We start from the raw sequence: 13,293 nt of genomic DNA on the forward strand, positions 1-13,293 counted from the left end.
GGATTCACAACAACAACAAAATTTATCAAGGATTCCAAAAAGCATTTGTTTATGTGGGTTATATCTATCGATTTACCATCCAGTAATTAAAACGGAAAAAACTTAAATATTTATTCATTTAAAAAATAATAAACCCATGTTAATGTAAATGACATAATTCTTATATAAAACTAGAGGCCTGGTGCACAAAAATTTGTGCACTCGGGGGGAGGGGGGTTCCTCAGCCTGGCCCGTGCCCTCTCGCAGTCTGGGACCCCTCGGGAGATAACGACCTGCTGGCTTAGGCCTGCTCCCGGGTGGCAGAGGGCAGGCCCAATCCCCCAATCCCTAAGTGCAGCCCCTGGTCGAGCTCAGAGCAGGGCCGATTGGGGAGTTGGGGTGCCGCCCCCTGTCATGCACAGAGCAGGGCAGATCGGGAGGTTGCGATGCCACCCTCAGTCACGCTCAGGGTAGGGCCGATTGGAGGGTTGGGGCACCACCCCGTCACACTCAAGGCAGGGTCGATGGGGAGGTTGCAGCGCCACCCCCTGTCACGCACAGAGCAGGGCCCATCAGGGGGTTGGGGCTCTGTACCCTGTCATGCACAGAGCAGGGCCCATCAGGGGGTTGGGGCGCCACCTTCTATCACCCACAGAGCAGGGCCAATCAGGGGGTTGGGGCATCGCCACTGTCACACTCAGGGCAGGGCCAATGGGGAGGTTATGGCTCTACCCTGTCACACACAGAGCAGGGCCGATCAGGGGGTTGGGGAGCTCCCCCCATCAGGCACAGAGCAGGGCTGATCAGGGGGTTGGGGCACCTTCCCCTGTCACGAACAGAGCAGGGCCATAGGGAGGTTGTGGCCCCGCCCCCTGTCACACACAGAGCCACAGGGTGATCAGGGGGTTTGGGTGCTGCCCCCTGTCACACTGATCCTGGTACTGGGAGGCCTCTCAGCTCCGCTGATCCCGGTGCGGGGAGGCACATTACCCTTTTACTATATAGGGTAGAGGTCTGGTGCACGGGTGGGGGTGGCTGGTTTGCTCTGAAGGGTGTCCTGGATCAGGGTGGGGGTCCCCACTGGGGTGCCTGGCCAGCTTGGGTGAGGGGATGATGGCTGTTTGCAGCTGGTCATACACCCTTCAGGGTGGGGGTCCCCAGTGGGGTGCCTGGCCAGTCTGGGTGAGGGGCTGAGGGCTGAAGCTCCCAACTGCTCCTTTTTTTCTTTTTCTTTTTTATTCTGGGCCAGCTTTAGCTTTGGGGGCTGCTGAAAGCAGGTTTCTGGCCTTTGTTTACAATGTTGCGATCCTGCTGGCTGAAGCTGGGTGGACTAAAGCAGGTTTCTGGGGTTTTGTTTAGCTTCTATATTTGTTACATAGTTGCTTAGAGTTGCAGCTCAGAGGCCTGCAGCGGCAGGCGGGGAACGTTGGTTTCCTCCGTCACTGAAGCAAGCAAGCCTCATGTTAGTTTCAAGCTGCCTGGCTGCCGGCCGCCATCTTGGCTGGCAGTTAATTTGCATATTGCCCTGATTAGCCAATGGGAAGGGTAGTGGTCGTACGCTAATTACCATGTTTCTCTTTTATTAGATAGATAACCATAATTTCCAAGCCCCCCACCCAAAAAAAAATCAGTGAAAAATGTGGCACTGTTTACATATTTGCAAAAAGTATTTTAGCACCTGGCTTAGTAATAGACAGCTGGACTCTCATACCTGTCTCTATACTCAGTCTGCTGCAATATGCTGTTCTGGTTGTCATTTATGATGAAAATCTGGTGTCATGCACACAGGTAGCTGAGTATCTACCTTTAAGGTAGATCCTGAAAGTGTCTTGGGGGCCCCAGGGTCCTGAGATCATACTTTGAGAACCACTGGTTTAGACAATGATGATGCTACCATGCCCACCACTCATGTGGACCATGGGGAGGAGATCAAGCAGAGCTCAGGATGGGAGAGAGATGGCTGGGGGGGTCACTGAGTGGACGCTTCATTATCCAGGTATCTGTCCCCACTCCTCACTACACCTGTCCAGGAACTGCCCCAGCCAACGGGCTCCCTCCTGGGGCAAGGAAGCATTGGGATGGAGCGCTCCTATGAGTCAGGCCTGAACTATGACTGGCAGGGACCAAATGCCAAAAGGGAATGATTTGGGGGAGATAGTTCAGGGTCCCGGGAAAGTGCTGGGGTGTGCAGCAGCACTCCAGCCAGCCAATATCCCACATCACCCACCTGGGAGAGTTCTGTGCTGAGTGGACTGGCCTGAGTAAAAGCCTGCACAATAGGAGTTTGGAAAACTCCCAGATGATGATGATGCTAATGGGCAGCCAGGGCCAAGAACCACCAGATGTAAGATGCTCAGGAAGCAGACCATCTGGGTTTGAACCCACGCTCCATGGATTATATTGCAACGCACTAATTGTCTAACCTCCGGCCAATTACTCAGCTTCAGTTTACTGATCTGTAAAAGGGGAGTACCATTAGGGGTATTGTGACTATTGCATGAGTTTATTCATTGAAAGTTCTTAGCACTGTGGCAGAGAGTATGTACTCAGTAGATCTGAGCTGTTATTTTTTGTTATGATGGCTTGGATGCAGGTCATTAGCCTGTCAGCTTCCAGGGACCAGTGTCTCTGAGGAAGTGGCTGCACACACAGAGCAAGTCACCCAAGGGGATCCAGGCCCAGCACTGCCACAAAATAAATGTCACCCCTGGGTCCTGTGTCATCTGGAAATTCAGGGAGTCAGCGACATACACACACACACACACACACACACACACACACACACACACACACACACACGGGATCCACTGCTAGAATCCTCAGGCAGAGAAGGGACAGGTGGCTGAGAGGCACAAAAGTGATGTCACTAGAGACAGGTACAGGAAGTCGAGGAGGTGCAACGATGGTGCTCACACTGGGCGTGCGTGTGTGCATGCACACTGTAGTCAAGCGCAGACACGGCTTTTTCCTTTTAAAATTATTGGAACATCTCAAATCTATTGCAGATGGCAAAGGGGAAAACACAGTGGAAATATTTTAATGGCTTATTCTTGGCCTGGGGACTGTCCATAGAGAATTGGAATGAGTGGGCTCACTCCTCATTTGTCCTGAGAACATCATCATTACACATGACACACCACGTTCTGCCTCGGAGCTCATCGGATCAGCCACGAATGTTAACAGAAACACAAGAGAGGGGCCGGGGAAGGACCTGGAACGCTCTCTAAACAGGCAGTACAGCCATGACTCACTATTTTTATTAAGAGGCAGGATGAATCATGTAACACTTCTTCTAGAATTACTGGGCACGGACAGCTCTTCCAGCTGTTTACAGGGTGGAACTCGAGAACCTTCAAGCACAGCTGTGCTGCTGAGTCTTGTGACCTCCGCCTGAAGAGATGAGCCCACAGCACCAATGACCGACTCATTCAATTTCCTTTGGGTTCACTGGCTTTTGCAGATTCCCACAGAGAGAAGCACCAAACAGGCTGAAATAACTAACAGAAATGAATACTGGATGGATCGCCCAGGGCCTCCTGGAGGAATTATAGCTGATCACCTGGGACAGGGCTGTCCGGGCTGCTGAGGCCACGAAGGGCACCATGAAAACAGGAAGATAATTGGATCCAGGAGTCCACACGCCTCATCAGGAGCGGGATTGCACTGGCTAATCCTTCAGACTCTGGGTCGAGCAGCAATTAGTCAACATCTTTAAAGGATTAACCCTCACGTCCGGGTCCCAAGTATTGACACTGAGAAAAGCCACAGACGTGTTGGGCCGATTAAGGGAGCAGGAGACAGGCTGCATGTTGGGGTTTCGCCTTGCAGCCCGCCCCATGCTGATGCATTCGGAAGCCAGACTCTGGTAGAGAAAGTGGCTGGAAGCAAAACGGTTTGGGTTTTCATTTTTTTCTTTTCTTTGTTGGTTGTATTCTAAACGTTATGTTCCACTGACAGGCGATTTACTAACTTGGTAGGGAATGATTTACCAGGCTTTGTAAGCACGCTTCCCTCTATTATGTGGATGCTTTCCTTCCACACGCTTGGCATGTACAGGTGACAATCATCACCTTGGAGGTGGCCACAGCACCTTAACAGGAGGTGCCAAAGCTCTGAGATGCCGAGTTCTGTCCTTGCATCCTCAGGACAGCCAACCAAAAGGGGCGACAGGGTGGCGATCTGTTCTAAACAAGGACCTCAGATCCCACATCAGCGCTGATCCTCAGTCCACAGAGAAGCAAGCCCACAGCGGGCCCCTGAATGGGAAGGCCCCCACCCCTCAGTCCTCAGATTCTACCCCCACAGACCCCACAGGCTCACTGCAGGCTGGTCAGTTCCCCAGCCACCTGCTCACTAAAGTCTCTCCCCAGGTCAGACCCCTCCCCAGGTGGATCACCAGGAAGCTTGTTTATTTGTTTTTCCCATGGAAAGTGTTAAGTTCAAGGAAACCATGAAGTTGAATGAAACGGAAATAGTCTTAAACTTGGCTAAAATGTATAGCTCCTAATGCATCACAGAGGAACTCTCAAATCATACTCTTTGTAATGAGGCTAAATTAAAATAGCCTAACTGAATTTAGAATGGCAGTGGTTAGACAAACAGGGCCTATACACTTTAGACAAGTCTAAAATGCCTTAAAAGCCTCTAAAAGCAGTTATTTACATTGCTGAGGTATTTGAGTTTTATGCCTAAAATTATATTGGTTTTGTGAACAAACACTTCCTTACTTCTGCTGATTTCCCAGATCCTTAGACTGAGACAAGTGAGTGAGTGGCTCAGGGCAGGGGGAGAGCAGGGCAGAAAGGGGGGCTGAGGAAAGCACACCCCATATAGGCAACACTGGCAGTTCCAGGACCCACAACAGCAAAATAAAGACACGTACCTGTTCCTGAAATGCGCGTCTTAACAGAGGCAGACCCGGGGTGAACTTCACTCTCTCAAATGTCAAAGCTCTCGTCTCCTCCAGACTCAGATCATACCTATGAAGGCGAGATTCACAATGTGTGTCAAGATGCTGAATTGATCCTGGCCGGTGTGGCTCAGTGAGCTGGGTATCGTGCTGTGCACTGAGAGGTTGTCAGTTCGATTCCCTGTCAGGGCACATACCCGGGGTGCGGGCTAGATCCCTGGTAGGAGGTGTGCAGGAGGCAGCCGATGGGTGTTCCTCTCTCACATCAATGTTTCTCTCTCTCCCCCTTCCTCTCTCTCTACAAATCAATAAAATTTTTTTTTTAAAAAAAGACACTGAACTGATTGGATTGCTGGTGGCTCTGGGCAAACAGACAACCCCTAGCGCCTTCGTATCTCCCGTGTGGTGCTTACTGTGCATCCGAGAAAGCCCCCCGTTTGTATAAAGGACCATGTAGTCCATCGGAGTGGTCAAAATGGAAGGAAAGAAGGATTTCCTGACAAGACTGCAGGTAGAAAAGACATTTTCCTGTGTCTGTGATGAACCAAGAGCAGCACTGGGGACACAGGGAGAAGGGAGCTGTACTGTGGTGGCCACAAGGAGTGTCGCTTAGGCCTAGGGAGCAGAGCTTACCAGCAACCTCCAGCTGGCACCCATGGCATTCCCTGCAGAGTCCGTCTGAATGTCCATCAGGCGTCAGGCGGCTGAGAAGGCAAGGTTCTAAAGACAGGTCTATCTTGCTTCAGGCAACCTTTGCCCAGCACCCCCCACCCCTAACCATCACTGCGACTTCCTCACAACCAAGCTGTGCCCTTTCTCCTCTCCCTCCTCCCAGGTGTCAGCCCTACCTGCACACATTCTGGAGGTCCTCCCCGTCTCCTCCAGCTCCCTTCCCGTTACCCTCTCAGGTCGTTGGTGCCAATTCGACATCAACAGGGCCCCCCAGCTCAGGGTGCAGTGAAGGAGGAGGCTTCCCTCAGCTGGGTCATGGCGTGAGGCGGCCTCTCCGGCTACACCAGCGGTTCTCAACCTGTGGGTCGCGACCCCTGTGGCGGTTGAACAACCCTTTCACAGGGGTCGCCTAAGACCATCCGGCATATCAGATAGTTACACTATGATTCATAACAGTAGCAACATTACAGTTATGAAGTAGCAACGAAAATAATTTTATGGTTGGGTCACAACATGAGGAACTGTATTTAAAGGGCCAGAAGGTTGAGAACCACTGGGCTACACAGACCTGCTCCTCCTGCTGGGCTCCGCTCTGATCCTGCAGCACATCTCCAGGGTTTCAGCTGGGGGAGGGTAGCCCTTAGCCTGGAGGAACCTCCCTCCTGTGTCAGTTTAGGTAGGACCAAAGGCTCTGCATCTGGAGTCCATATTTGCACGAGGATGGACTAATCAGAGACAGGGGCCTCTCACCTGCATAGAAATGGCTGCTACATAGAAATGTGAGCCCAGTTAGGTACCAGAGAGCCCTTCTTGGTACTTATCTTCTTCCCCCGAGCCAGCACCTTTCCCAGATGTTTCCCCCATAATCACTTGCACATCTAGTCTCATCCTGGTGTCTGCTTCTCAATGAACTTAAACTGACACAGGAGGGGAGGTCCCACTCTGCCACTTAACATGTCTCAATGCAAAGCATGGCCTGAGCCTGGAAGAAACCTTGAATTCCCAACATCAAGTGACCTGGCCTCCTCTGCCTCTGTTCTCTCATAAGATGAGAACAGTAACTGTACATGACTCAGAGGGTCCCCATTTCAATGCTTATTATGCCTGCGCTTGCATGGTAGTGCCCAGGAATAGCAGCTGCCATTCATACTTTAAATCCCCCTCCTCCTTCTCCAGGGCAGGAACTGTTAGACCCATTGCGACAGTCCCAGAACCAAAGAGTGAGCCCCATGCCTGAACTTACACTTATTTGGGTCCCTACAGTTTTGTTACTGTATTCAAGGGGTTTACTGCTTGGGGTGCTCCATTCAAAAACGAGATGTGGTTGTCCCAGGTAGTTTTATTTACTTGCAGCAAAGAAAGGAGACAGGGAATTCATATCCAAAGTTCTATCTCCCCGAAGAAGGGAGGCTTAGCCATTGCTTATATTACACTATTTGGTCTATTACACATTGATGTCTTCTTTGCAGCCAGAAAAATTCTAAAACTGAGGAGCTATGATCTCTATCAAATAATCGGATTGTGGAAAGGCCTCATTAATTCAACAGGTACAAAACAGGCAGATAGGCCAATGGAATGAAATAGAATGTAACAAGTAAATAAACATGGAAACTCAGTATATGTAAGTCAAAGCTGGAATAGCAAGTCACTGGGAAAAACAAAGCACTGACGACATTCCAGTTGCGTAGTCAACTGGGGGGAAAAATTGGATCCCTACCTCACCCTATATACCAGAATAAATTTGAAACAGATCAATGGTTTCCATAGAGAAAAACAAACCACAAAAAAATGAAAATCAAACATGAAGAATTCTTTCATAATCTTAATGCAAAAAAATCCTTTCTAGTATACTATAAACAAGCCATAAAGAAAACATGGAATTTTTTTAAAGGAAAGCATCAATAAATGTTACTACATAACAAAAACTTCTGCATGACAAAAACACCATAAGAGTAGACAAGAAACAAATGACAAACTGGGATAAAATATTTGTTACTGGTGTCATTGCAATGGGGCTAATCCCCCTAATTAAACAGTTCCTATAATTCATCAAAAACAGATCAACAGGTGGGCCACTGATTTGAACTGACTGGTCCACAGAATAAGAAATACAAATGACACTTAAATATATTTTTAAAATATCTGCTGTCACATGCAATAAGAGAGGCACAGATTCAAACTGCACTGAAATGGCAATTTTTACCTATTATATGAGCAAAACCCAGACAGTCAGATAACACACTGCATTGGCAAGGTGGCTGCATGCACTAGCTGGGAAGGAGGGAGGTACGATATGATTGGCACAATCTATCTGTGCAGCAACCAGATAATATCTACCAAAATTACACATGAACCTGTCTCTTGACTTGGCAATTGCACTTCTAGAGACTTCTCCTTATGTCATCATGCATGTGAAGAGTATGTGATGTTACGGAAGAAACGATGCTTACAGAAGACCGGAGAAAAACCAAGCAACACCCAGAGAAATGGAGTTACACTGTTTGTATGCCAGCGGGCCCAGAGGGAGATGTCTGCCAAATGTCTGAGCAAAAACATGGAGGAAGCTTTCCCTGTTTATATCTTTCCACCCCCTTTGTCTCCCAAATCAGGGTTTTTCCGGACCTTATGTTAGATGACTACAAGGTCAGACATCCAAGTTTATCTTCCCTATTATTCAAGCAGCTAGAAAGCAAAGTTAATTTACAGAGTAAGGGGCTGTCTAAAAATAGCAGAGTTGACTCACAGAATAAAGGATCATCTAATAGCAGAGAATTTCAATTAGTAGTTTTACAAAAATAGGGGTTAGCCTTCTCAGTATAAGTTAGAGTAATATAAGCGATGGATCTTCTTTGTGTAATTACCTGTAGTATTTATTCATTATAAGTTCTGTAATCAAAAAAGAAAAATGTGGATCAAGAGAAACTCAAACTATACAGACCAGAGTGTAAAGCCTAGGGGAATGCCAGGAAGTGTGTTATTCAGACAAGATTCTAAAACATATTATTTACCTACTTTCTTTACATTTCCACTCCAGTAAATTTTCAATGAAATTATTACTATTCATCTATTTTTAAATCCCAAAGTTATTTTCACATAAACTAAGTTTACTGCTCATAGTGATACCAAACATCTCACTAGAACAGAATGATAGTAATGATTTTATGTCAATCTATGTAGGAAAATAAGACACAATGAAGAGCAGGGGAGGACCGCTAATGCACAGATAATGCATGCACAAACCAAAGGAGCTACAACACTATTTAAAACTATACAGTAAGCATGCCTCGAGAAAACTGGGCTACTGATAAACAGCTCTCAATAATCAATACCCATGTCCCTTACTTTAAAGAAATTTCTCTACCATTCACAACAGCATGGATGGACATGGAGAGCATTAAGCTAAGCAAAATAAGCCAGTCAGAGAAAGATAAATAGCACATGATCGCACTCATTTGTGGAATATGAGCAACATAAATCAATGAACAAAAATAGATCCAGAGACAGAGAAGCATCAAACAGACCGTCAAACTTTTGAGGGAAGGCGGGGGGAGGGGAATGGTATAGCGATCAACCAAAGGACTTGTATGCATGCATATAAGCATAACCAATGGACACAGATCCGAGGCGGGTGAGGGCATGTGCCGGGGGGGGGGGGGGGGGGGGGCTGGGGAGAGGTCAGTAGGGGAAAAAGGAGATATATGTAATACTATATGTAATACTTTAAACAATAAAAAAATTAAAAAGAAATTTCTCAACAGAGACACATTAGGACATTTTAATTAAGGTGTATTTTTCCCCTTCCCCTTCCCACCCTCACCCCAAAATGCACTACTGGGGTGATTCAAATGCTACATGAGCAGGAATAGCTATTCACTATAGGGCTGTAACAGCAAACATTGCAAACACCTAAAAGCTCATCAACAGAAGAGAGGGTAAAATATGATACAAATACAGTACAACCGTGCAATGGGATACTACATAAAAAAAAAAATCTCTTAATATGCCAATATGGGGAAATTGCCAAAGTGTGTTTTAAATGAAAAACAAGGTATAAACAAGTGCATATATTACTTTTACTGCCATGCTAAATAATTTTTGCAAATGGAGGGAAAAGACTATATAATTGCTTGCATATGCACTGTTGTTTTTTTTAATCTCTTAAAGGACCCACCAGAAACTCATAGCAGTGTTTATCTTTTATGTACATGGAGTAGATGTGAAAAAAATATTGCATATGGGGAACAATACCTTTTTATGCATTCTGACTTTCGAACCATATTAAAATAAACCACACACACCAAAAAATAAACAAAAAAAACCCTTAAACATTAAATTGTACACTTAAAATAACCACTAGATGGCGCTTATTCTTCATTGAACTGTGATCACAAGTAATTTCCTTTTAACAAAGAATGAAAGCTGGATTTAAAAGTCTTCGAAACTATTTGCCTGAAAGCTTGAACATTAAGAATATCTAAATTCCTAACATTTTTCAAGAAAAAAGGTAACGATCTCTGCAATGGAAAAGTCAGGGTTTAAGGAAGGCCCCACAAGCTTCAAATTCCTATACAACATGCTTAGTTGTTTACATGTTTTCTGTCTTTAAATATCAACCTCCACATTTAACAACCACCATAGTAGGCCACCTCAGATAACATCTGTTTAACAATGGCAAATGAATCCTAAACAGTGATGTAATTTAATAGATATAATGTCTCTTTTCTGTTTTCTTGGGTCTGTAAGATATGAAGATATGGCAATTATTCATCTCCATGCCTCAGATTATAGAGAGAGGCCCCAGGGAATTAAGGCCGTGGCAGGTCCTGGGTGGATGGCATTGGTGTCAAGATTAGGAGCTGAGCCTCAGAGGCTGTGGACACCTCAGGGACGACTGTGGGGGTAGAGAGAGGGCCCAACTCAACCCCTCACCAGCTCTACCATCATCTGACTTATGTATCGATGCTCTGTGTGGGATTTAGTGGGGAAAACACGTTCCATCACTAAGAACAAGGTTGAAAACCTCTGAGCTAGGACATGCCACTGGCAAGCACTGAAACAAGTGATGCTAATTTCACCTTCCCTGGGAGAAGCCTGGTGTGGGCCTTCAGTGTAAAACACCTCTGCAGGAAGTCTCACAAGTGGAATTGTTACCAAACTCAAGGGGCTCACCCCCTGGGGTGCTCTGTTCAAAATCAAGAAGAGGTTATCACAGGCCGTTTTACTTACTTGCAGCAAGTGAAGGAGCCAGGGGCTCTATATCCGAAGCTCTGTCTCCCCACACAGAGGCTTGGCCATTGCTTGAATGCACTCTTTGATCAATTGTGTGTTAGTTTCCTCTTTGAAGTTTGCTACATTTATGTCAGTTCCCCCTCAAGCTCATCTTGTTTGCAACTGGTCTGCAAAATACTGTGCTACATTTTAACATTTAGCAAGAATAGCACTTGGTAAGAATGGCCCAAACCTTGACATCCTTGTTCTATCTGAAGAATCAGAACCAACTACAAGGTACTAAGTAAAATATAAAAATAATTCTTTTAAAAAAAAATCATAAACACTTATTAAAGTGGTTAAAATAACAAATACTGACAACACACCAAGTGTTAAGGATGATGCAGAACAATGGGATCTCTCATTTGATGTTGGTGGGAATAAAAAATGGTATAGTGCCCTGGTCAGTGTTGCTTAGTGGTTAGAACATCAGCCCATGCACCAAAGGGTCGGGGGTGCAATTCCCAGTCAAGGGCACATAACCTGTGTTGCAGTTTGATCCCCAGCCCTGGCTGGGGCAGGTGCAGTAGGCAACCAATTGATGTGTCACTAATCTCTCTCTCTCTCTCTCTCTCTCTCTCTCTCTCTCTCTCTCTCCCCCTCCCCTTCCTTCCTTCCACTCTCTCTAAAAATCAATGGAAAAAATATCCTTGGGTGAGGATTAAAACAATTTTTTTTAAGAAGTGCAGCTTCTCTAAGAGTCTGACAGTGCTTTCTAAAGTTAAACATACACTCGTCATCAACCCAGCAATCCCACTCATGGGTGGGTATTTAGCCAAGAGAAAGGAAACTCTGTTTACACAAATACGTATACATTAATGTTCATTGCAATTTTATTTGCAATCGCCAAAAATTAGAAACATCCAAATGTCCCTCAATGGGGGAACAGGTCAACAAACTGTGGTACAAGCACACAATGGAACGCTACTCAGCATTGAGAGAGAGTAAGCTACTGGTACACACAACCTGGATGGATCTCAAAGGCACTGTGTTGAATGAAAAAAGCCAACTCAAAAGGTTACATACTGTATGATTCCAATGCTACAGCATTCTCAAAATGACAAAATTACAGTCATGAAGAGATCAGTGGCTGCCAGGGGTTAGGGTTGTGGGAAGACTCTAATTGACGAGGAAACACAGAAGTTTCTCTGTGATGATGGACCAGTTCCGTATCCTGATTGTGCTGGTGGTTACACAAGTCTACATGTGAGCTACACACACACAAACATCCTCCAAAAGGTTCAAAGAGATAATTTACAAGAGAAGATATACAAATGGCCAATAAGCATAAGAAAAGTGTTCGATGTCGTTAAACCACTACAAGGTGCCACTACACACCCACCTAAGTGGCTAAAAACAAATTGTTTTTAATGACAAAATCAAATATCAACAAGGACATGGAGCAACGGAAATTCTCATACTTTGTTGTAAAAACATAGTATGGTACAATCACTTTGGGAAAAGTCTAGCAGTTTCTCATAAAGCTAAATATATACCTATCCTGACCTAACAATTACACTCCTAGGTATTCATCCAAGAGAAACAAAATGACATGCTCACAAAGATTCTTTAGAAGAATGTTCAGATCAGCTTTATTCATAATCTCCCCAAACTGGGAGATTATGGAACAGCCCAGGCATAGATCACCGAGAGAACAGATAAATAAGCGATGGGCTGGTCATAGAATGGAATATTACTTAGCAATAGAAAAGAATGTACTCCACACACATAAGGACATGTATTCGTCTAGAAAACAGTAGAGAGCTGCCTGATCACTGGCTCTGGAGGAAGCCAGCTGCTGGGAGACTTCAGCTGCCTCGTGAAGAGGGCCACCTGGGGAAGAACGGGGGTAGGGGGGTGAGAGGGAGTCCCACCAACAGACACGTGCGTGTGCCATCTTGAAAATGGCTCTTCCAGCCCCCATCAAGCCTTCATATATATATATATGACTTCACCCCAACCAACACCCCTAAATGCAACCTTCTGAGAGGCCCAGAGCTACCAGCTAAGATGCTCTGAAGTTCCTGACCCACAGAAATTGTGTGAGATAATATGCTACTGTTATAGATTGCTGAGTTTTAAGGTAATGTGTAACAAATCAATAAATAACATAGATATGGTATTGTTACACACACACAACTGCTGAGCATAAACTAGTATCTTATTTTTAAAATACACTATTATCTATAATACACCAAGAACAAGGCATGAGTCACAAAAGCACAGCCAATGAATTATCACAAAGAAGATACATCTGATCATCTCTACCCACATCAAGGAAAATGCCATCACATCACCAGCACCCAGAATCACCCCTCAGTCACTTTTCTTCGCCCCTGCCCAGTGCTAGCTATTCTCTTGGCTAGTAGCTCCATAAACTATTTTTGACTGCTTCTTAATATTGAAAGACTGGGGCTAGACCAGGGGTGGGCAAACTTTTTGACTCGAGGGCCACAATGGGTTCT

At 45.6% G+C, this 13,293-nt stretch overlaps 1 protein-coding gene across 1 annotated transcript in view; it reads right to left on the reverse strand.

Annotated features, from left to right (window-relative positions):
* ACOXL (acyl-CoA oxidase like) overlaps positions 1 to 5,578 on the reverse strand; it is a 91,030-nt gene extending 85,452 nt beyond the window's left edge. The window contains 1 exon segment of the mRNA XM_036306751.1: positions 5,522 to 5,578. Coding sequence (XP_036162644.1) covers positions 5,522 to 5,578 — 57 coding nt within the window.
* Between the last annotated feature and the right edge of the window lie 7,715 nt (positions 5,579 to 13,293).

The sequence above is a fragment of the Myotis myotis genome, unplaced genomic scaffold (assembly GCF_014108235.1).
Source record: "Myotis myotis isolate mMyoMyo1 unplaced genomic scaffold, mMyoMyo1.p scaffold_m19_p_43, whole genome shotgun sequence".
Lineage (NCBI taxonomy): Eukaryota > Metazoa > Chordata > Mammalia > Chiroptera > Vespertilionidae > Myotis > Myotis myotis.